Source organism: Polypterus senegalus, chromosome 16 (genome assembly GCF_016835505.1).
Source record: "Polypterus senegalus isolate Bchr_013 chromosome 16, ASM1683550v1, whole genome shotgun sequence".
Lineage (NCBI taxonomy): Eukaryota > Metazoa > Chordata > Cladistia > Polypteriformes > Polypteridae > Polypterus > Polypterus senegalus.
The window spans coordinates 101,756,790-101,781,471 of record NC_053169.1 but is presented as its reverse complement, the minus strand read 5'-3'; the positions used below and the strand labels follow the sequence as shown (position 1 = coordinate 101,781,471).

At 44.3% G+C, this 24,682-nt stretch overlaps 1 protein-coding gene and 1 long non-coding RNA gene across 3 annotated transcripts; one reads left to right on the top strand and one right to left on the bottom strand.

Moving 5' to 3' along the window:
• Nucleotides 1–448: 448 nt before the first annotated feature.
• LOC120516543 lies at nt 449–4,570 on the bottom strand. Its single transcript, XR_005630859.1, has 4 exons — nt 4,426–4,570; nt 2,762–2,839; nt 1,544–1,672; nt 449–504 (listed from the first exon to the last, which is right to left on the bottom strand). It is a non-coding gene; the product is annotated as an uncharacterized LOC120516543 (long non-coding RNA).
• Nucleotides 4,571–4,658: 88 nt separating this feature from the next.
• LOC120516542 (uncharacterized protein C1orf115-like) lies at nt 4,659–20,197 on the top strand. 2 transcript variants are annotated; one of them, XM_039738285.1, is made up of 3 exons: nt 4,659–4,765; nt 13,025–13,320; nt 19,875–20,197. In XM_039738285.1, exons 2-3 carry the CDS (start codon nt 13,042–13,044, stop codon nt 19,992–19,994), a joined length of 399 nt encoding a protein of 132 aa, XP_039594219.1. In that variant the 5' UTR covers nt 4,659–4,765; nt 13,025–13,041; the 3' UTR covers nt 19,995–20,197. The 2 variants fall into 2 exon arrangements, with proteins under 2 accessions (XP_039594219.1, XP_039594220.1); XM_039738286.1 differs by lacking the exon at nt 4,659–4,765 and having other exon boundaries at nt 12,934–13,320.
• Nucleotides 20,198–24,682: the final 4,485 nt, after the last annotated feature.

The window sequence follows — 24,682 nt, the reverse complement described above, 5'->3', positions numbered from 1 at the left end:
TTTTGAGGGGGCCACTGTTGTAAAACTCCCCTTCCCCCCCCCGATGCTTTCCTGCAGACATCTTTGCAGTTCAGTGTGGTGCTGCCGGTTAACAGTATGTTCAAGGGGAACCAACTGTTTATTGACAAGTCCATTAATGTTGAAAAACGTGATTATGATCGTCTTGATATGCCCTTTGGACACCTTTTTCTGCTTGTAGAAAGAAAAATACAAATAAAAAATAAAAAAAAAAAAAAAAAATTGTGATGTCACACGCACAAGTGTAGAATAAATTTTAGGAATACGCCTCTTGATCAACTCAGCACAAAGCCACTCGCAGGATGGATTAGCAAGACAGCGGGCATGTGATAATTTGATTTCTGCACCTTCCTCTTATGGCATTGACAGATTATGGGAATTTTTGGGTCCCCCTTTGAATATAGATTATAAAAAAATTAAAAACACCTACTTTTTGTTTATTTTTCTCCTTCTTTCTTTTCTTGCCTTTAGAACCATCATTTGAATCTGTATGGACAGGGAGGGAAAAAAAGCACATCTGAATAAAAGACAAATCCGCTAATTGTGTTATCATTAGGCATCAAGAATAAATCAACGTTCCACCAATCCCAGCTTTACTGTCTCATTACCAGGAAACAACTACAGTGGAACCTCGGGTCACGAATGTCTCTGAACACGTACAAATCGGGTTACGACCAAAAAGGTTTGCATCTGTTCACGACCACACACTCGGGTGACAAACAAGCCAGTTTCCATTCCGGTTTGTACGCGCCGATGATTTCCACACGTGTTCAGTCTCTCCCTGTACAGTACGTTGTTCTCGGTCAGACGTGCATCGCGCAGAGGGACTTTACCTCAAAACTGTAATCTTCTCTCCACCCAGCTTCCTGCTCACTTCCTTCATGCCAGAACTCAACTCATGTAAGGTTAGTTTTCTTGGTTGTTTATGGTTAGTTTTTGAATAAATTACGGCTTTTTCAAATGTTCATTTTTTTTCCCTGTGCTTAAAACTCATTAAAAAGTGTTTACAGGGAGCGGTTCGTAAGGCTGTAGCGTGAACTCTTGTAATGTTAGTTTTCTCTGTTTAAGGTTTTCTCAGTGTTATTCAATGTTCTTACATTTAATTTACCATTACACTGTGCATTCTATGGTATAATGAACTATTTTTGTGCTTAAAAATCTTTAAAAAATATATATTTACATACAGGTTGTACGGCCTGGAACGGATTAATTGTATTTACATACAATCCTATGGGGCAAATTACGTCGGGTCACGACCAAATCGGGTTGTGACCAGAGTTCTGGAACGAATGACCAAAAGCCAAAATAAAGCTGTTAAAAGTTATATACGGACTTAGAAATAAGCCTAGCAGCCAAAAAATGAACAAGTCATAACACATCCTTTCCCCAAATATAAAATATATTTGACCGCTGCTAAAGTGACCACCCAGCAGTATGTGAATTTGGATCCATATGAATTTTATAAGCAGTCAGACACTCGACAGCAGGGCAATGTGCACATTTTGAATGCGGATTCCTTTCTCACCGTTACTGCTTGATCTGCTTGTACTAGCTGAAGATGAAGAACGTGTTGATGAAGATGATGTTGACGATGATCTGGATGAACTAGAGGATGACCTGCTTCTACTCCGTCTTCTTTTCCTTTTCTCTTTCCCTTGAAGAAAAAAAAAACAAAACAAAATTCCATCCATCCATCATCCAACTTGCCTAACTACAGGGTCACGGGGGTCTGCAAAATTTAAAAATATAAAATAAAATTCGGAATTTACCAACAGAAAATTAAGAGAAAAAAAAATCCATACGCCACGTGTTTAGATTAAGACAATCATTTGAGTGTAGGGCGGTACGGCGCTGCACTGATCAGAACATGTACCGTACACCTCTAGGCAGGTAGCTTTGACTCCCAGACTAGGAAATGTCTTTCTAGCGTTTGCATGCTGTCAACACATTCGTATTGGTTTCACCCGGGTACTCACATTTCTGTCCGTCGTCCAAAGATGTGCCACTGTGATTACCTGGCGTCCTGATTTGACTGACTAAGAAGGTGTACCTACAGCAAATGTAACCTGACACGGACTGTTGTCCTGCTTGGTATCCGATTCTAACACGTGTGATGGAGGTCCCAGCAGGGATCAGGAAGGCATATAGAAAAAATGGAAATATCTACAAAATCGATATGTAAAGGAAAAGAAACACCGAGGATCTCTGCAACCTCACAGTGGCATGCACTGAATACATTTACTACAAAACAGACCAGGGCTGGCATCCTCTACGCCAGAGTATAAACGGGCCAGAAGAAAGTACATGAGGGGAGAATTCTTTTTCAGTTGGGAGTATTTCACTTGTTTGGCTTTTTCTTTGTGTAAAAGAAACACTGTCTGTATGATGCTTTAGCCTCTGTGGCATTCATTCTTATCATGGAAGAAGTTTAGATGTGCCAAGTATCCTAATTACTGTACGTGTCTTTAGAGTACAAGAGGAAAGTAAAGCCAACATGCAAAGTCCACACAGAAGGCACCATAGCCAGGAAACACAAGCACTATAAGCAACATGCAATAATCATCATTTTAAATATTTTCCACAGATGTACATTAAGGGCAACAGGTCATCAAGATTCTGGACTTAGAATTTTTTAGTATGAGTATACACATTGAAATGAGCCGACTGCTCGACATCGCCTAGAACAGTGAAAAGGCCAATTGGCAGAAAACTCAGCTCGACATTTTATTGTCATGTGCTTTACCTCTGCTCTTATGGGTCTTCTCCTCTTTTTCTGGGTGGCTTAAGCGGCTGATCTTCTCTTTGGAATTGTCATCCATGTCTACAAAGATACCAAAGGGTATACTTAAGTTAAGATTTCTATGCCTGACACACACACACACACACACAAATACACTCACTCTGTGTGTAGTTTTAAAAAGAAAGGACAATAAGAATGCTGGGTTATACTTGGTGCTTGAAAATAATATTTCTGTCAATTTTACTATCCTTGATGAATAATCTGAAAACTGAATTCATTCTTACTGTACAGAATAAAAATCAACATTCTTAATAATGTCATTGTGTACGGAAATAAACCCTTCACGTGCATTTTTCAAAAATCACAAAACACTAGAGAAAAGAAATAAAGACTGAAAGCTAGAAAATGTTACACCATTATATAAAAAAATGTGATACAGTCAATCCAAACAAATACACACCAGTAAGCTTAATATGCATCATGGGTAAATTAATGGAAACAACTAATATGGAATACATCACGAAATATCAGGTAAGAACAGGCTTATTAGTGAGCAGTCAGGATGGGATTACACGGGGAGATCGAGTTTCACTGATATGCTGGAACTGTATGACGAAGCAACGCAACGTCTTACTGACACCTGGGCTAAAACCAGTCAGTGACTGGGATAGATAAGATAGATATGAAAGGCACTATATAATGATAGACAGATAGAGTATTTGGCAGGATAGGCAGATAGATAGTGTAGTTGGCAGGATAGATAGATAGTGTAGTTGGCAGGATTAGACAGATATGAAAGGCACTATATAATGAGACAGATTGATGCTGTAAAATGACCATGTCAGAGCATCTCCAAAACGGCAGGACTTGTTGGGTGTTCCGAATACACAATCCTTAGTACCTACAACAACTGATCCAAGGAAGGACAATCACTGAGGGTAACAGAGTTCAATGGTTCCAACAAGCAACAGTATAGTAAACAGTATGAGCGGGTTGCTGGGTGACATTATATTTGGAGAGCCTTACCTCTGCTAAAGGACACCCCCGGAGCCGGACCTGCTTGGAGCCGTCATCCAGGTGTTTTAACATCAAACCAAGTTTTAGCATCGTACCTCACTCACTACCAATCTCGGGGTCCTTCTTTACTTGGGATGAAAAGATTATTAGCACACCATGAAACGGATTAAAAAGACTAACTGGCAAACAGTGCGCCGTTTAAGTGAACAGTTACAAAGCTGGCACAGTAGCAACAAAATGTCCCGTTTTTGCCGTGCCTTTCATTTCAATAAACGTGCAGGAAACCCCAAAGCGAGCGGCCCTCGAATTAATGCACATCAAAATGAATTGATAACTCATACTTGTTCGCTTGATTAATAAGTTGTGTCCCTTTCTGGGACTGTGACAATCTGGTCAGCCTAAAACAGACTGACATAAATTCCTGTGACAGACAGAACCTTACTTATTCATTCACTAATATGAGGCCTCTTTATTTGCAAAAAACAAACAAACAAAAAAAAAACATTTCGACAGCCATCGTTATCGAGCGCCTGTACGTGCTCCAATGACTTATTCCGTGGATGTGGCGGAGTTGTTATACAATAAGAAAATAAATGAGCGCACAACATTCACGACAATTAAGGTATCGTATTTCTGCCAGCGCTACTTACCTGAGGGTATACTTCAATTAAATGACACATATGCAATGAAAGGGACCTGCCGGTTCGTGTAATTTAACAAGACGCCGATCTAATACGCGGCGTACATTCGGTCATCGGAAGAAAACAAAAATCCTCAACAAACTTTATTCGCCGTTCGCCGTTGCTGACAGGAGCCTTACTACACTCCCAGCGTGCCCCGCGCTCTTAAGGTGGCTCATTCATGAAACTGAAATCGAAGGCGACGGGGCGGCTGCGCTGCCACTCTGTCACTTGTAGAATTTGCGACACGGGTGTCCTCTCCCCGTCGCGATGGCAGCAGATTTTAATGGCACTTAAAGCTCGAGAAAAGGTAAATTCCAAGTTTTAAGTCAAACTCTTGCTTTATAAATAGTCTTAGTGGAGTCAGAATAACCCGTGGCTTGCAGGAGCGCGACAGCGGGTGTTACATTTTAAACGTCAGGAGTTTTCTATTCACAGTACCAGTGCAGTGGACGGTGTGAAGATACCGAAGTATATACTGGGGGCAAAACCACTGAAGCTTTTTTTTTTTTTTTGTCTTCGTCGCACATTAGTCAGATTGAAAGCAAATACAATAATAAAAAACTTTTTTATTTAACTTAAAAGTAATAATAATTTGGCATAATTATGTAATTAATTAGGTCACCTATATCTGCGTGATATTTGTATCAATTTCGTTTTGTTTCTTAAATTTAAGAGGTTAGAGGTGTGAGGAGAAGTAGCCGAAACCTGCTGTTTTGGGTTTTGGGGCGAGCAGAATTCAAACTGAAAAGAGGATTAAAAAAATGATAAAAAGTAAACATCATCCACAAATGATTAGATATCGCACGTATGTCATGAAATGTTTCTCTGACATTTGCAGCTGCACCTGCGAAAAGTCGGATGACGTAATCCAAGGAGTTTATAAGGAAGGTACTGATATACGTCATGAGGCAGAAGTACATAATAAGCAAGAATAGTCGACATATTAAAATGTGTACTTCAGTTTAAATGTTTAAAGTCTAAATATTCTTAATTTTTAGAGACATTTGTCATTTTTCACTCTCTGATTGAGGTCCATAAAAGATCAAAAATCAAAAATAACATCATATTCATAATCACTGACCTTGAAATTGTCTAAAATGATACCCCACTTAGGTTTGAAATTTGTCATTTTTATCTTTTGGGACTGACACTTAGAGGGCTGGGACCACTGGAACTGATCAGATATCATAAATATTACCATATTTGTGATCATCTGCCTCGGTAGCATTAAACGACACTCCACATGCCTATATCACCGATCCCCATTTTTTTGAAGTTTTGTGAAAAGGATTGACTTTGACCCCTCGTATCCCATTAGGGCAGGGGTCTCCAAGTCTGCTCCTGGCGGGCTTACTGTGTCTGCAGGTGTTTATTCTAACCCTTTTCTTAATTAGTAAGCAGTTTTTGCGGCTACTTAACTTCTTTTGCCTTAATTTTAGTTCACTTGCTATTTAAGACTCAGACCCCTTAATTGTTTCTTTTCTCCTTAATTAGCAGCCAAACAATAATGAGGCACAAAGCAAGCCAACAGATGACCAGCCAACCAGTGTCCGTCATACAAAATGTAAAAATAAAGAAAGGCGAAGGTGTCAGTAATGTTGATCTTGCTCAGGTCCTCAAACCATTCTGACGATACTCCTAGAAAGAAGAAAATCAACAGTTCTGGAGACGTCTGCTGTGGCAGAATGAGAGTGCCAGCGGGTTTAATAATAACGGGTTTAATTAACCACAAGCATCGGCTTCTAATAAAGAAACTGGTTGGAGTTTGAGGCTCTGAGTTAGCTGGCCATCTCTTGGCTCACTAGCTTCAGATCTCATTTCTGTTTGGGTGCCGATTAAGGAGAAAATGAATTAATTCAGAGGACTGACTCTTTAAAAACAAGTCCATTAAAATGAAGGGAAGAGAAGCTAATTAGCAGCCAAAACTGGTCACTGATTAAGAAAAGGGTTAGAATGAAAGCAAACTTCCAGGTCTGGAACTGGAGACCCCTTGTATTAGGGGGTGAACCCCTGGGGTCAGTTAAAGTGGCCTTCATACCCTTGCATCCTTCTGAGCATTTTTGCTGTAGACACCTACTGATTTACTTTTTACCATAAGGGTTTAATTTCCTGCACAAAATAGGGTCCATAAATGGCCTAAAAATAAGACATTTTAAAGTGTAGTGGGACAAAAATGAGGGGGGGGACCCCAAAAAGCTTGACATCTTACATAACTATGCATCAAAGATTAGTCAAATGGTATATCAGATGTAGGCAGCACGGTGGCGCAGTGGGTAGCACTGCTGCCTCGCAGTTAGGAGACCTGGGTTCGCGTCCCAGGTCCTCCCTGTGTGGAGTTTGCATGTTCTCCCCGTGTCTGCGTGGGTTTCCTCCCAAAGACATGCAGGTTAGGTGGATTGGTGATTCTAAATTGGCCCTAGTGTGCGTTTGGTGTGTGGGTGTGTGTGTCCTGTGGTGGGTTGGCACCCTGCCCGGAATTGGTTCCTGCCATGTGCCCTGTGTTGGCTGGGATTGGACATGTTCTCCCCGTGTCTTCACACAGTGCAAAAGACATGCAAGTTAAATGCATTGCAGATCCTAAATTGTCCCAAGTGTGTGCTCGGTGTGTGTGTGTGTGTGCCCTGCGGTGGGCTGGCGCCCTGCCCGGGGTTTGTTTCCTGCCTTGTGCCCTGTGTTGGCTGGGATTGGCTCCAGCAGACCCCTGTGACCCTGTGTTCAGATTCAGCGGGTTCGAAAGTGGTTGGTTGGTTGACTGGTTATATCAGATGTCGGGGTTTTCTCTGGTGACTCAGGAGACACTGAAGTGACTTTCAAAGCCTAACCCTAATTCATACAGTAAGTAATTCTTACTATTACTAATTGTTATAGGACTAAATTGTTTGGACACTAATTGTTTGGGTCTAATTAGCTAATTAATCGGTGTATCTATAACTGTGTGAGTTTGGTATCAGTTGTTTTGGTTTATTTAATTTAAAATGTTAGAAATTAGAGAAGCAGGAGAAACCTGTACTTTTGGTCAGACCCGAGATGGTTCTGGAGTGAGGACGTCCAGCGTAAACTGAAGGTACAGAATACAAAACTTAAAGGAGTGTTGAACAAAAAACAACACAGATTAAAAAATTAAGTACCCGCTGCAAGCAAATAGGTTATTCTGGTCATCTGAAAAACATCCATCCATCCATCCATCCATTATCCAACCCGCTATATCCTAACTACAGGGTCACGGGGGTCTGCTGGAGCCAATCCCAGCCAACACAGGGCACAAGGCAGGGTGCCAGCCCACCGCAGGGCACACACACACACACCGAGCACACACTTGGGACAATTTAGGATCGGCAATGCATTTAACCTGCATGTCTTTTGCACTGTGGGAAGACACGGGGAGAACATGCAAACTCCACACAGGGAGGTACCTGGGAAGCGAGGCAGCAGAACTACCCACTGCGCCACCGTGCCGCTCCATCTAAAAAAAATTCATTGCACTTACGGGTTTTGCAGCTGTGCCTAGAATGTTAACAAATTTTGACCTTTTAAAATCTCTAATCTTGAATTTTGGGCTAAACTCAATTCACAAAAGTTTTCGGTTCAAAGTCCTAAATGTGTAGGCCAAATTTTTTGAACCTCTGAGTTGTTGGCTTGGCGGTTGTTTGTATTGGCTTTAAAAATAACTTGGAAACACTTGAAGGTGAACAAGATGGAATTTGGCCAAAATCTGTGCAGGTTGCCTACAAAATGTTGCAATAATAATCAATATAACAATCAAGAGTCTGATGCGACACTTCTCGTCGTCTCAGTCCTCCTCTATGGCTTAGAGACTTGGTCGATTTTCCAAAGAGACCTCAATAGGCTAGAAACATTCCTGATGCGATTCCTGTGGAAAATTCTTGCAATCTCGCTCCAAGGCCGCCTATGAAATGAAACGATGAAGATCAGACACCTCCATCAACCCACTATGGCTGAAGAAGTTCTGAAAGAAGACTACGCTGGTGTGGCCATGTGTGCAGAACAGACGAAAAACGACTCCGTTACCGAATGCTATGGCGAATCCGCCCAACAACCTGGAAGGTACAATGAAATGCGCCTACGAAGACTTGGGCATGTCAAGTTAAAGATAACCTCAAACGACATCGACTCAGCCTAACGGAGGCCAAGGCGAAAGCACAAGATCGAACCAGCTGCAAACAAATCGTGCAGGATGTCCAAAACCCATCGGGACCTACAGTAGCATACCGGTTGTAGACGGGGCTACTGTGTAAAGAAACTTCAACTCCCAGCAGTCCCTGCTATGGCTCTGAAATGGTCGTCTGCTGAAGGTGCAGGGGCTGCTGGGAACAAGGAGGCCAGCAGAAGATTTAAAAGGAGGCCAGTTCTACAGACAGAAAAAAAGAGTGTTTTGTTTTTTCGTGTCATGAGTTGCCTTCCTGTTTACTACCAGTGGATTCTTTATTTGTCCTGGAGATCATCTCCTGTTTACGGTGTGAGGACTGTCTAGTGTCTTCCTGCTTCATGAGGACTGTCTGAGGATTTGTTGTCATCATGATCCCATTCACACGTCATCATCTCATCGGGAATTCCCGGTAGGGCTGATCTTTACATTCACATCCAGCGAGGTGATCTCTGGACTACCCACCTCCATCATTTCATTTCATCAGTTGCAGTTTTTCATGGACTTCATCGTGTGTGTGGGCCTTGTTAGTGGTTTGTTATTGTTGAATTCATGTTTATTGTTTATCGCCGTAAAGGGAACTGGGGTGGGATCATTTTAGTTTGTGTAGTCCTATTTCGTTTATTATTTAACACAGTCTTCCATTTCTATCTTATCACCGGTTGCTCTGTGAGGGAGTGTGTGTGAGTCGGGCCAAGACTGGGTGTGTTCCTGGGATCCCCACTGAAAAAAATTAAATAAATCACCGTCCTATCGATGGTGTGAATCTTAGCTGGGTTTTTTAGTCCGCTACACAGTTCAGAGGGCAGCCTCATCCAGAGGCCCGCTAAAGGAAGGACGACAAATCAAGTCCTTAACTCTCGCGTCCACCACAGACACACATTTGACTTTATAAAAACTCCTGCAGGTGGCACACAGGTGGTAAACGGGACAATGTTTGAACTCGCATCCCTGGGCTTTTAAAAGAACTGAGGTTGCATGGAGTATCTGTGACACTCGAGTGCTCCTAGTTTAATACAGCATGAAAAAAATTAAGAGAAAATGGTTGGCAAGATTTGTCAACATGGACATCGACAACTTTGAGTAGGGTTTGCATTTCTGAATGAACTGGCAGCTGGAGTGCACAGATTTCACCATTCAGTTCAGAGCAGGATTTTTCCCGACCACTGGAATGTGCTGGCACAGGCTTGAGGCCTTTAGATGAAATGCTGAAGCCCAAATGAACGGAACTGAAAATGACAAATTCTACTCATTCCATTGACCTTTGTAATGGAATTCCAAAAATGCAGCATTTGAAGTGTTGTCAGCTGTTCCTTTAAGGAGATCGGGCACAGTGGTCAGTGCTCTCCTCTTAAAGGAATACTCTAATCTAAAAATGGTACGCTTTATACATTACTTACCCCATGTACGTAGTAGTGTGAGATTGGTACTGAAATGTTGACTTTGGTATCAATACCAGTACTAAAACAGTTCCAGAGCAAATTATGGACAACTCCAAAAGCCTCCATCCTACTCCAGCCCCCCTGGTTCACATCTTCCCTATTGTTAAGTGTGAGGTGCCCCATGAAGTTGTCCTCACATTGAACCATATAGTCTACGAAACGGATGTTTTTCCACATCTGCTACAGTGAGGGTCGATGGGAGGTCGGGGATTGAGAGGAAACCTGATGTTTACTTCTGGTACTGAAAATCTGGGAATGCTGACACCATGCCATTTTCAAATCTGGTTTTTCAGCACTTTTAAAGTATTGGTATACCACGCAACTCTGCCATGCAGTTTGTGATCTCATGTTGTCGGGCACAATGGAGATAATAAAGTTTCTGAAAGAACAGGCATCTATGGCGAGCAATGCTGAACAGCAGCAAATGATCTCAGAAAGTCCATGGATAAAAAAATCTCACGTTACTCACATCGCATAATCCACATGTCAAGTCATTTAGCTGTATCCTTCCAACATCCCAAATAGATTTCATTTAACTAAAATATTGTTTAACAAACTAGGTTACCTGTCAAAGTCAGGTAATAAAATCAATTTTAAAATATTCATATCTCTTAGGTTCATCATCAGAGTACCCGTCTTCAGTGTCCTTGTGTGCCTCAGCTGGTCTTGGCCGGCGCTTCAATCATAGGTCCCGTAAAGCTCACTTTCTGTCCACTTTATGACTACCACAATGGTAGTGGGGCTCCCTCTATGAAAACGTCATTCGTAGTCTTGTGAATATTTCCCGTCTCTCGGTGTTCCTACTTCACCTTTCCTCAATATCCTGGTCTGTCATGACTTGTCCTGGCCAGTGCTTCCTCTCTTGATCATGATCATGTAAAATTTGCTTCTCAGACTCTGTCATTTCGAGGCACCTCCCTCGCTTCCTGTCCCATTTATGACTATCACCCATGATAGTCCCCTTTACTCTCTGTGAAAACATCATTTGTATCATTGTGAATACTTGCCATCTTTGAGGGTGACTCTCAGCGTTCCTCCTTCACCTTTCCTCAGTATCCTGGTGTGTCTTGACATGTTTTGGCCAGCGCTTCCTCTCTCAATCTCGTTCCCGTAAAGCCTGCTTCTCAGACTCTGTCATTTCAAGGTGCCTCCCTCACGTCCTGGCTGTTTTATGACTACCAACCAATGGTAGTGGGGCTCCTGCTGTGAAAATGTCATTTGTAGTCTTGTGAATATTTTCCATCTTTGAGGGTGACTCTCCCATGTTCCTCTTTCACCTTTCTTCAATATCCTTGTGTGTCTCAACCTCTCTTGGCCATCACTTCCCTCTCCTGATCGCTTTCCCGTGAAGTCTGCTTCTCATTTCAAGATGCTTTGCTTGTCCCCTGTCTGCTTTTTAAGTGCCACTGATGGTAGATGAGACCCCTATTGCTCTCTGTGAAAACATCAGTCATATTATTTGCAAATACAGTATGTCCCGTGTTTGAAGGCGACTCTCGGTGCTCTGCCTACGTCTTTCCTTGGTATCGTTGAGTGTGTCAATCTCTTTTGCCTGGTGCTTTCTGTCTTGATCCCGTCTGAGGGACCAACCAAAGTGAAACTGACCAATTAGAACAAAGCCAAAACCAACCAATCGGATTCCTGAAAGGGACTGGACACAGACTGTACAGTCGTGTTTTATTATATAACAGATACAACACTTCTGGAAAACACTCTCATGAATGAAAGTTGTGCTCAAACCCAGTCCAGCATTTGAATTGTAGACTTGTCCCCCTCCATCTTTAGTCGTTACATTTATATTCATATCCACAACTGGAGCACCTCAGGTCTGTGAAGCTGCATGGGTGAATTGACCTGTCGCTTGCCAAATCATCTCAGATGTGCATGTTATATAACTCCTGTGTCCTAAACAATGGCAAAGGTGTGAGGCCTCCAAAATTGAGGCAAAAACACAGGCCAGCCCAAAACTAAGCCTCACCCCAGGGGAGCCTGACCCTGAAAATCTGGGAGGCATCAGACAATGAGAGCTTGCGTGATGCTAAGGAATGTCCTAAAATATAGAAATGTCTTATTATGGAGAGAAAACCGCAAAGAAAAAACTAAAAAAACAAAAACTCCAGATCCATGAAAAGGTTTATGGTGCAAAATAAAGCAAAAAAGCTCAGAAGAGCAAACAAAGAGGCAAAAGGAGTCACCAAAAAGGCAACCTGACATGGTGTAACATTTGAGGTGCCAACCTGGTCACATTGCCATTTAATAACTGGCAGTCAAAGTATAAAAAGATAGCTGCATGGGACACAAAGCAAAGCAGTTGTCTGCCCCTCTCATGTCTTGTCGGTGGTCCCGCTATTCTTCTCAGGTAATAAGACGACTTCCGTAGCTTAGCTCCCCGTTTACATTGGTTAAAAACCGGGGCGGGGGGTGGAGATGTCATGTCCTGACGATGACCCCATGCTGTTGAGGAAACAGAGTTAGCGCCCCCTCCTGGCTGCTGGTGGTATTGCTCAGGTTGTCTCAGCTTTCTGGGAGGTCCCCAAACATGCATGCGTGACAATGTTTATTTTACTAAAATTAAATAATAATTTGGGCTTAAACATATAATAAATAATTGAAATGACTACTTGTTATACAATGTGTAAAAAACAATAACACAAGTGCAAATAATCTGATCCCTTAAACCTTTGTTGATAAGATAATCCCGTGTTTACAGTTTGATCTTCAGGGGCTCTTTTATTTCAGATATTAACGGTTTCTTTCTAGTCGCTCTTTGCCACGTTTGACATTCTTCTGACCTGTTAGACGAGAGGAAAAAAAAAAAACCAAAGGTTCCCACTTTAATGATTAGCCAGTGAGAATTTCCTCCGCCCCGCGCTCAGAGCTATGCGGCAGGCCGGCCGTGCCCAGCGTGTAGCCAAAGGTCCCCTGACTGCTTTGTTTCCTTTACCTTTTGTCTTCTCAGTTCTTGTCTGAGCCGCCATGAAGAGAGGACACAAGTTTAAAGCAAAGCTGCAACGTGAAGATGAGTCCAGAATTGTGGACGTTCACGAGGAAGTCAGGGACCCCCTGTCGGGGCAGAATACCTCCAACAACGGGCAAAGGGGGGAGGCCGAGAAAAGCAGGCAGTCAGCAAAACAAGTTCACTTTGCCTTCCTGCCTGATAAGTATGAGCCTTTGGAAGAAGAAGATGAAGAAAAGGAAGCACGTAAAGCGGAGAAAAAACACAAGAAGAAGAAGAAATACAAAAAGTATCGGAAGGTAAACATTACTTTTTTTTTTATTTAGATTTTAAAGTACAATAGAAACACAATTTCATGAGATTATGTCTAACCATTCTGATGCCATAAAATGGAAACTAGCGTTACAATTATGAAAATATGGGCAGCGTAGTGTCGAACTATTCAGCCCTACCGTCCTTGGCTTGAATCTCAGCCTGGGAAAGTTTTGTGTGGAGTTACAGCAGCTCAGGTGCTCCAGATGTCACCCCACGTACCAAAGACCACTCTTGACCGACCCGCTAAGGTGAATGAGTATGGGTGATTGGGCGCACTTACTCGGGCACCACGTCCCCAGCTGGACAGGCTCTGCCCTGAGCAGACAGAATGCTGGGCGAGAGACTAAAATATTTAGCTCCACCTGTAGTGTTGTCATCATCCATTCTTTTTCTGAACAAGTGGATCAAGAAAGTGTTCATTTTGTTATACTGTACATGGACACGCGTATTCAGGCCTCTTTACTGGCAGCAGCTCCATCCTGGAGTGTTCTTGGGGATGACGTGACAAGCTTCACTCACCCAAATTTGAGGAATTTCTTTGCTGCAGATCCCCTCAAGATTTGCCAGGCTGGATGAAGACCACTGATGAACGGCTCTTGCCAGGTCTGAGTTCAAGTCTGGCCACTCAAGGACATTCCCGGCATTGTCCCTAAGCCACTCCTGTGTCGTCTTTGTTTTGTTGTGTTGGAAGTCTGAGGTCCACTACTTTGCACCGTTCAGCTTTCCCTCTGCCTTGTCTAGTCTCTCCCAGTCCCTGATGATGCCACCACCATGCTTCACCTTTGGATGTTACTGCACAGATGATGGGCATTGCCTGGCATATTGCATGGATTTGAAGCCAAACAGGTTTGGTCAGAGCAGAGAATCTTGGTTCTCACTGTCTTGAGAGTCCTTTAGGTGTCATTTCTGTACACTCCAAGCGGGCCTTCATGTGCCTTTTACTAAGGAGAGGTGTTCCGTCTGGCCACTCTGCCCTAAGGCCCAGACTGGTGGGGTGTTGCAGTAGTGGAAGCCCTTCTGGAAGTTTCTCCCATCTTCACACACATATTCTAACCTATAAGGCATTAAACGGTCTAGCCCCCGCCTATTTGAGTGTCTTGCTCCATCGTCACAATCCCCCTCATGTTCTTAGATCCGCAGATCAGCTGCTCCTAACCGTTCCCAAGGCACGTTTTAAAGCTCGTGGTGAAAGGCCTTTCTCCGTCTGTGCACCCAGGCTCTGGAACTCCCTGCCCTTAGTGGTTAGGCCTGCCGCTTCAGTCGTCACATTCAAATCTCGCCTAAAAACGCACTTCTTCACATTGGCTTTTAATTCTTAACCTGTTTCATTTTCCACTTGCCTTTTGCTGTTTTCTCTATTTTATTTGGTGCCCTGACCTGTTTTTAGTATCTCTGTTTTAATTCTCTCTTAATGTTTGTTTTTAATATTTTGCTTTTAGTCCTGCTTGTTGTAACTGTACAGCGCTTTGGTCAGTTGTAATGCTGTGTTTTTAAGCGCTCAACAAATAAATATGGTATGGTATGGTATGGTATTCTCCGAGTTCTTGGTCTCCTCCCTTCCATGGGTCCTTCTTCCATGATTGAAAGTCAGGCTGGGTGGTCAGCTCTGGGAACATTAGTGGAAGAGATCTGGAACAACTACGAAAGAGTTATGGAGGCCTCTGTGCTCTTGGAAAACTTCAATGCCGCAGAACGTTTTAGTAGCCTTCCCCACATTGTTAGCTTTGTAAAATGGCAGAAGTCTACTGACTGTGATCAAAACACTTTGCTCTGCAGAGATTATTTTTTGTGCTTTTCTCCTTTATTTGTGCTCCAAATGCAGCCCAATTGGGGATAAAGAATATACATTATTTTTTTTTAACTAGCATAGCATAGCATAGGTACGATGGCATGTCCGTCTGTTTTGATCATCCATCCATCCATTTTCTAACCCACTGAATCCGAACACAGGGTCACGGGGGTCTGCTGGAGCCAATCCCAGCCAACACAGGGCACAAGGCAGGAACCAATCCTGGGCAGGGTGCCAACCCACCGCAGGACACACACAAACACACCAAGCACACACTAGGGCCAATTTAGAATCGCCAATCCACCTAACCTGCATGTCTTTGGATTGTGGGAGGAAACCCACGCAGACACGGGGAGAACATGCAAACTCCACGCAGGGAGGACCCGGGTCTCCTAACTGCTGTCATGGAATTATGAATCTCTGCTCACCAAAAAAGGCCTTATGTCCGTCTTTCTTTGTGCTTCCTGTTGCTTTTCTTCGTTACATATTCTGGCCCTGGTATGGACACCACATGATGTGATGCCCACACGTATGCCGCATGATTTACTGCCTTATGTCGTCCTCTTGGTGACCCCCTAATGACATTACACCAGGTCACCGACACCAGGAGGACGGATGTTTTATTGCTTTGTATATTGTGCTGGCTCTGCTACCCATCTAGGACAGGTTGAAACTGAAGTAATCAACAAAGACCTCCGCGTTAACGTTTGCATTGCACCCTGTAAATGGATTTGTTAAAGCAACGCTAATGTTTGTGATGTGTCATCTGTTGGAATGACAAACGCACTTCCTTTTATTGGAATGACATGCAATGCGTTTTACTACTACAAATGTTTGAGCTATACCATCTGTTGGAGTGACAAATGCAATGCATTTTAGTACTCCAAATGTGTTGATGCACCATCTGTTGGAATGGCAAATGTAGTGCATTTTATTGCTACAAATGTTTGTGCAACACCATCTGTTGGAGTGACAAATGCAATGCAATTTATTACTACAGATGTTTGTGATGTGCCATCTGTTGGAATGGAAAATGCATTTTATTACTACAAATGTTTATGATGTGCCATCTTTTGGGATGACAGAAACACAGCAACCAGGTGGACACACAGACAGACACTCCGACACTTATCCTTTTATTAAGGTGGATAAAGACCTGAATCAACAGGTACAGGGACAGATGCCAGCTGCCCTGGGATTTCAGGTGGGAGTTCAGGCAAAAGCATCCCTTGAATTGCTCAAAGATTGTAAATATAATGGGAGGACAGCGGGGAGTGCACCGTAAAAGAGCGCACATTCCTCAAACGTGTAACTGCTGAGGCTGATGTTGAGGTCAGTGCAGGGATTTTGTTTGGTTAACCGGGCAGAGACACCTGGGGCCGCCAGAGGGAATGCTGGGTAGACAACCCCATGGAGTTTTGAATGCCTCACCCAGAGATTCTTCACTGGAGACCCAGAAGTGGCCTTGGAAGTGGTGCTGGGACTTGGGTATAAAAGAGCCCAGTGGCCACTGCTTCAGTGGACTTGGAATTGGGTGGAGTGTGGATGAAGGAGAAGACACGAGGTTACGAGAAGGGAGAAAGGTGGAAGGTGTCGACATTGGGAGGTGTGAAGGGTCTTTTCATGTTTGCCTTGCTACCTCATCTGCTGTGTTTTACCTCCTGTAACTTTCCTTATTCAATTGTAATAAAACCTTGCAAGCTCTGCCAGGCATTTTTGGGGCTTGTGGGCGACACCCCGAAAGCACCCCGAAAGAAGGCCACAATTTACAGAGATAATATGAGATTCTTTTATTTCATTCCACGTAATGAAATAGTGACCTACAAATGAGAGACTTGTTTGTTTGGGAGACTCTCCATGTTGTGCAATGTCTCCATTCCTGACCAGCACCGCATTCAGCAAGCTATTCAACTTGACCCCATTCTGGAAAACATTTTCTATTGTTTGCGAGGCCTGTATTAAAACAAAAAAAAAACACAAAAACCTCCTGGCAGCATTAAAAGAAGTCACAATAGAATTCAAATAAACACTAAAGAAAGCAAACTTTCCTAACCAAGCCCTGCTGTCTGCAGCCCCCCCAAGACAGGAATGGGCTTTGGAGCCATGACAGGAAAAAGCAAAAAATGTCAGGCCTCATGTGTATGCTGGGCTCTGTTTAACGCCTCCTTCTTTAGCTCTTAGTGAGGCAATCAAAAGGAAATCTGATCAAATGTCACTTGTCTGAGTGCCGGTGGGTGAACGATGGACCGAGACTGAGCAGAGCGTTTCAATATGGTTGATAATTAACAAGCCAGCTTTCTCACTTGAAACTGATTGTATGCACTTTAAACCTGCCCTGTGCCGTCCCGTCTGGTTTCTCACATTCTTCTTGCATGCAGCCTGCTATAAAACTTGAGTTTATCAGTGACCAGGGTACAAGCTGCCCTATCTGATAGGGAGTGCCATGACGAGGTGTTACTGCTGTCCGTGCTCAGGTTTGTTGAAGGAAGAGATAATAATAATAATAGTTCTTTACATTTATATAAATCTATTTCTCACTACTCAAAATGTTTTACATAGAGAGTGGGGAACCATGCCAGCTACCTCCAATGTGCATCTTCCACTTGGCAACCATATTGTGCCAGTGTGCCCACCACACAATAGCCATTAGGTGGTGAAGGAGAGAGAGAGCCAATTAGGCACAGGGGCCCAGAACGACTAGGCCACGGTGGGCAATTGAGCCTGGACAAGTATGGAAGACAACAGCAGCCACAACATGTAGCACATTTTCATACAAACAGTGGAGCTTTACAAGTTCTCAAAATCGCAATTACATGCAAAAAAAAAAATTAGAAAAGAAATATAATGCACAAATAGTATACAAAAAAATAATGTACACTTACATTGCACTTTGAGATTTACTGCTAATAAAAAATGCCCTATAAATAAAATGCATTATTATTATTATTATTATTATTATTATTACATAAACAATTAAGAGAAATAGAGTCCTCACATATAGAATAGCAGGCCGGTGATAAGGTCAGTTGGTCAGGGTGGGCAGAAGAAAATAAAACAATAAAGAGAGAGATGGAGAAATAAAAAACAAAATCGGTAAGGGTTCAAAACCAAAAGACCACCCAGCCCCCAAACCACACATTTTACTTCACGTAAATGTTTCTGAGTATTTGAAGCAGTGGTTCGTGTTCGTCACATTTTCTCACTCACTCGTATGTGACACTCGGTAACAACTCCATCTCCTCATCCGTCCAAATAAGATCAGCGGTGTTTTGGTTTTTCACGTTTGCTGTTCTCGATGTGTCTGTCCAGCAGGGGGCGCTAGCTCCTTGGTTGGAATAATCCATCCATCCATTATCCAACCCGCTGTATCCTAACTACAGGGTCACGGGAGTCTGCTGGAGCCAATGCCAGCCAACACAGGGCGCAAGGCAGGAAACAAAGCTCGGGCAGGGTGCCAGCCCACCGCAGGGCACACACACACACACCGAGCACACACTAGGGACAATTTAGGATCACCAGTGCCCCTAACCTGCATGTCTTTGGACTATGGAAGGAAACCCATGCAGACACGGGGAGATCTGGGAGGATCTGGGACGCGAACCCGGGTCTCCTAACTGCGAAGCAGCAGTGCTACCCACTGCGCCACCATGCTGCCCTGATTGGAATAAGTTCTTCTCAATTGCAGCGTTTTAAGTAACCTGAGCCTGAATTGTGTGGTGGGCAACCGGATCCCATACTTATGTTCCGGGAAAGCAGACATGGACTCCTCAGTACCTCCCCCGGGTCTCTTGGTGGCTGCCTCCCTGCCTGACGATGGTTCCTCAGTTTCCCGCAGGGTTCCATGGGAGATGGAGTTCTCCACAACCCTGTGGGGATCTGGGGTGGCTGCCAGGGGGTGCTGCATGGATCCCGGAGCCAGCCTGGACAACTCAACAGCCCCACTCAGAAGTGCAATTCCCGGGTGGGCTATTAAAAGGGCCGGCAACCACCACTCAGAGGACGAGGTTGCCTGGGCGGAGTGGTGGTGCCAAACGGGAGTGTTGTGATTTGTATTGTGCTTAGTACTTGGCACCGTGTTGTGGCTGGGGGGGTTCACGGGGAAGACATGCCCTCCAACTGAAAAAAGAAATAAAAGTGCCGGGTCGGGCACTATATAGCATCCAATTCGCAATAGATATAATATTAAAGAGGCGATACCCCTCCCTTAGTGATATGGCGGTAAGAAATCACATAAGACTTTGCTTTCTTTAATGACGGTTTACGTGGCATAACAGATGAGGAAGCCAATGACAAGCCCATGCGAGTGTCTGCCATTTTCGTCGCTGCGCTGAAAGGATCTCCAGGATCGGGTGACATAATCTTCCATCCTTCCATCGGCTTCGAGGTGTTTGGCTGCCGCTGTCCAAGTCGTTTATTCTGTTTTCTCCACGTGAAGGCCCTCACTTTGGTAAATCGCGCCATTCCAAACAAGGCAAAGAGAGGCCATGCTGACTCTTAACACACAGAAATATTGCACGCTGCCCATTTGTCTCTGTCTATCTTGTCCTATGCTTGGCCTTGCAGTTCTAAATGCTGAGCCCCTTTGTACCAAATCTGGCTGAGCTGTGCGTGTAGAAAGGAAAGAAAAGCAGATTTAAAATGTCCACACAGAGCACAGCGACGGTTGTACGCGCTGTACTGAGATTTGACAAACGGTCAGCAGACGAAAGCGTTAATGATAAAAACACGTTTCCCTTTTGTTTTTCACAGAATGTTGGCAAAGCTTTGAGGTTTGGGTGGCGCTGCCTTGTGTTGGGACTTCAAGGCTTCACTGCTGGCTACTCGGCCCCCTTCACTTCGACTTCTACTTTGATACCCGAGAAACGTTGAACGAGCAACAGCTGCCTTCCGCCTGTCTGGAGTGGCAATTTGACGAACTGTGGATGGAAATACGAAAACTAAAAACCTTTAACTGACAATCTTGTTAGCGGCGTTGTTGACCTCTTCTGGTTTAACAGAACACTCGGGGTTCAGGAGGTTTGTGAAGAAGTAAAGAGCGATGATGAGCAAAGATGGTGAAGAGTTAAAGAAAGTGAAGGAGGAGGGCAAAGTTGGGCAACTGGAAGATGTAAGGACTGCACGGAGAGCCACACATGAAGAACGTCCAACTTGATGCTTCAAATTTGCACCAAACCAGGGCTTCTCCAGAGACCACCTGTCCGTTTTCATGGAGTATCTCGAGACTAATATCTGCTGGATATAGCGCCTTTAAATCTCATCAGCTGCTTCTCCTGGTGAGGGCCACGGTGGCAGCAATGCCCAGGCAGGTCTGCCCCGATTTCCCCGTGCCCATTAAAGATTCCATCTCTTCCTGGGGAATCCCCCAGGCATTCCTAAGCCAGCCAGGAGATATAATCCCTTCAGTTTTGTCCTGGGTGTGCCAAAGGGTCTCCACCCAGTGGGGCATGCATGGAGCAGCACTACGGGGAGCCATGCCCAGACCACCTCGACTGACTCGTCTCAGTCCGGAGGAGCAGCGACTCAACTCTGAGGATCTGCCAGTCAGGAAGCATCAGCCGCCCAGCCACGCTGTAAAGAAACCTCATGTCTACCGCTTGTCCTGGCGATCAGTTTAGAGTCCTCCGTTTTACCGGCTTGTGTTTGGGACAGCCCAGGCAGACTCTGGGAGATCATGGAAACACCACACAGACTAGAGCCGGGTGCGAGACTCAAACCCTGGAAGCTGAATCCATAGGGCAGCGGCACTAACCACTGTGCCACCTTGCTACTCCTATCACTGTGTTGTGAGATGGGATTACGTCATGATGTTCTGGATGTGAATGCCCACTTGCTGCCGTTATGTTAAGACGATTAGTTTGAAATTTTGGTCAATAATGAAATCTCCCCAGTTATGAAATTTCAAAAGTAGAAAAGTGTAAGAGGAAATCCGTCCTTCATTTAAACCTGCATGATCCTGAAGCGGGGAGCCGGAGCCTCTCCCAGCTCACAGGGTTCAAGGCAGAAAAAAATCTTTGGATGAGGTGCCAGTCCATTGCAGGGTGAACACACACACACACACACACACACACACACATCGGGGGCCAATTTAGCATCGCCAGTCCCCCTCGCCTGCATGTCTTTGGACTGTTGGAGGATCACGGAGGACACCCACATGGACACGCAGGGAGGACCCAGGATGTGAACCCAAGTCTTCTTGCTGTGAGACTGCAGCTCTGCCATAAGGACACCCAAGAGGAACCCCACACTCCCTGGACTAAGTTTAATCAAAGCAGACTTGCTGCTCTCCATGACATAAAATTCAGACGTTAAATAAGAGCATCCCCTGTGTGTGTGTGTGTGTGTGTGTGTTTGTATTGGGCACCTCGCTTTATCAAATCAAATTGTGAAATGCGTGCATTGATTATTTTAAGTCCTTCTAGAGCAGGGGTGTCGAACTCCAGTCCTGGTGGGCCGCAGTGCCTGCAGGTTTTCATTCTAACCCTTCTCCTAATCAGTGACCAGTTGTCACTGCTAATTAACTCCTTTTCCCTTCATTTTAATGGCCCTGTTTTTAAGGATTCAGTCCTCCGAATTGATTCTTTTCTTCATTAAACGACAGCCAAACAGAACTGAGACGTGAGACGAGCCGACAAATGACCAGCTAAATTGGGGCTTCAAACTCCAACCAGTTTCTTGCTGTTGCTTAAACTCGTTATTTAATTCCACGGCTCGTTGCTGCTCTCATTCTGCCGCAGCACACATTTCCAAAACTGTTGTGTTTCTGTTTTTTGTAAGAACACCGTCAAGATGGTTTGGTGACCTGAGAGATCAGCCTTACTGAGACCTTCACCTTTCTTTATTTTCAGATATTGTGTGAGGTGAGCTGGTCATATGTCAGCTTGTTTTGTGTCTTATTATTGTTTGGCTGCTAATTATGGAAAAAGAAACAAGTAAGGGGCCTGAGTCACATTAATTAACACTAAAGAAAAGAAGTTAAGTCGCAGCAAAAACTGGTCACTAATGAAGAAGAAGGTTAGAATGAAAACCTGCAGCCACTGCGGCCCTCGAGGACCGGAGTTCGACACGCTTGTTCTAGAGAGTTGCATGCCGCGCTGACTCCATGAGTAAATTTCACTTCAGAGTTTATGAAGGCGCACTCTTCGTTATCGTCCCGAATTTATCGTTGAGACGTGACAGCACACGTCTGCAGGGTCAGAACGGGTAAAAACGCTTCACGGTACAACATTTGTGAAGGTCCAGCACTGGCGAGAAGGACAGCGGGACAGAAAGATCCAGCAGTGAACCGCAGGGCAGCTCAACAAGCCCTTTGACGAAGAGGATACGGACTCGAGGCGGAGGGTCGCACGTCTGCAAGTCACGCCATTCCATTTCAGGGTAATACTAATCATGGATTTAGAAATGCCTGACTTTATGGATCTTTTACAATTTTTTTTTTCTGTAACTGAAATGTGAAATAAAATGAAGGGTTTCTTTCTCACTTGGACTGCTGCTGTCTTGATTGGGTTAAAGCATTTTGTGCCCTACTTGAAAAATGAAAGGTGACGGCACTTGAGCACGTAAGAAAGAAACGTGTCGGCGACTGCGCTGGTGAGACCCTCCACCCTGGGCGGGGGATTGATTGGTCTGCCTCCCCAGCATGCGAGGGTCCGACGTCTCTATCTGCCCCCCGATAGGTGCTGACGTACAAATCGGATTGTGGTTGTGCAGAAAAACGGCCAGAAAGGCACCTGTGGGCTGATAAAGAATTGACCACCTGGGTCGTGGCAGGCCTCACTATACTTCTGATGGCTTACCATAATGAATGAATTATATTTAATAGATCTTACAGTTTCTAGAATGAAGGGATGAAGGAGTGAAATGTTTAGCGTACAGTTCCCATAATAAATGAATAAATGTGTGAGTAAGTGAGTGTGTGAAGAAGGATGGCTTGTGTTTCCTTCAACTGCCTGAATGAACAGATGAACAGATTGTCCTACAGTTTCCAAAATGAACGAACGAATGAATGAATGAATGAATGAATGGTGATTTCAACTTCCAACAGTTTCCAAAATCACTTACATTTATGACCGAGTGATGGATGGTCACTATTTTCTTACAACTGCCTGAGTAAATGCACTTCCCACAATTCCCAAAATGAATGAATGAGGAAACTGGATGATGTTTAGCATTTAGTGAAGTTCCCAAAACGAATGGATGTTGATTTACAATTTCTAACCATTTGCAAAATAGATAAATGAGTGAATGAGGGGTGGTTACTGTTTCCTAACATCTGCCTGAATGGAAGAATGCTGATCACCAACAATTCCCAAAACCAATGAATGATGATGATGATGATGATCGTGTCCGTCGGTTTCTGCCTTCTGCGTGTCAGATCTCCTGCCGTGAAAGTGACATTTTGTGTTCGGCGAGGGTGTGTTGCACTAAAATGGCCAGCAGTGTGGATGAGTCACCTGAGCTACTGCCATATCTGCATATTTTAACTGTATATTATCCATCCATCTATTATCCAACCTGCTATATTCTAACTGCAGGGTCATGGGGGTCTGCTGGAGCCAATCCCAGCCATCACAGGGCGCAAGGCCAGAAACAAACCCCGGGCAGGGCGCCAACCCACTGCAGGGCACACACACACACAACCAAGCACACACTAGGGACAAGTTTGAATCGCCAATGCACCAAACCTGCATGTCTTTGGACAGTGGGAGGAAATCTACGCAGACACAGGGAGAACATGCAGTCTCCATGCAGGGAGGATCTGGGACGCGAACCCGGGTCTCCTAACTGCGAAGCAGCAGTGCTACCCACTGCGCCACCATGCTGCCCTGGTTGGAATAAGTTCTTTTCAATTGCGGCATTTTAAGTAACCTGAGCCTGAATAGTGTGGTGGGCAACCAGGTCCCATACTTATGTTCCGGGAAAGCAGACATGGACTCAAAGCATTTGTGAAGCACAACACGCACAACCTTCAGGCGGATGGGCTACAACAGCAGAAGACCCCACCGGGTACCACTCATCTCCACTACAAATAGGAAAAAGAGGCTACAATTTGCACGAGCTCACCAAAATTGGACAGTTGAAGACTGGAATAAATGTTGCCTGGTCTGATGAGTCTCGATTTCTGTTGAGACATTCAAATGGTAGAGTCAGAATTTGGCGTAAACAGAATGAGAACATGGATCCATCATGCCTTGTTACCACTGTGCAGGCTGGTGGTGGTGGTGGTGTAATGGTGTGGGGGATGTTTTCTTGGCACACTTTAGGCCCCTTAGTGCCAATTGGGCATCGTTTAAATGCCACGGGCTACCTGAGCATTGTTTCTGACCATGTCCATCCCTTCATGACCACCATGTACCCATCCTCTGATGGCTACTTCCAGCAGTATAATGCACCATGTCACAAAGCTCGAATCATTTCAAATTGGTTTCTTGAACATGCCAATGAGTTCACTGTACTAAAATGGCCCCCACAGTCACCAGATCTCAACCCAATAGAGCATCTTTGGGATGTGGTGGAACGGGAGCTTCGTGCCCTGGATGTGCATCCCACAAATCTCCATC

What these genes read in the sequence shown, in the direction of transcription:
- LOC120516542 (XM_039738285.1), top strand. Translation starts at nt 13,042, where the DNA reads ATGAAGAGAGGACACAAGTTTAAAGCAAAGCTGCAACGTGAAGATGAG. An exon ending in AATACAAAAAGTATCGGAAG is followed by an intron (nt 13,321 to 19,874) that starts GTAAACATTACT and finishes TGTTTTTCACAG; the next exon opens with AATGTTGGCAAAGCTTTGAG.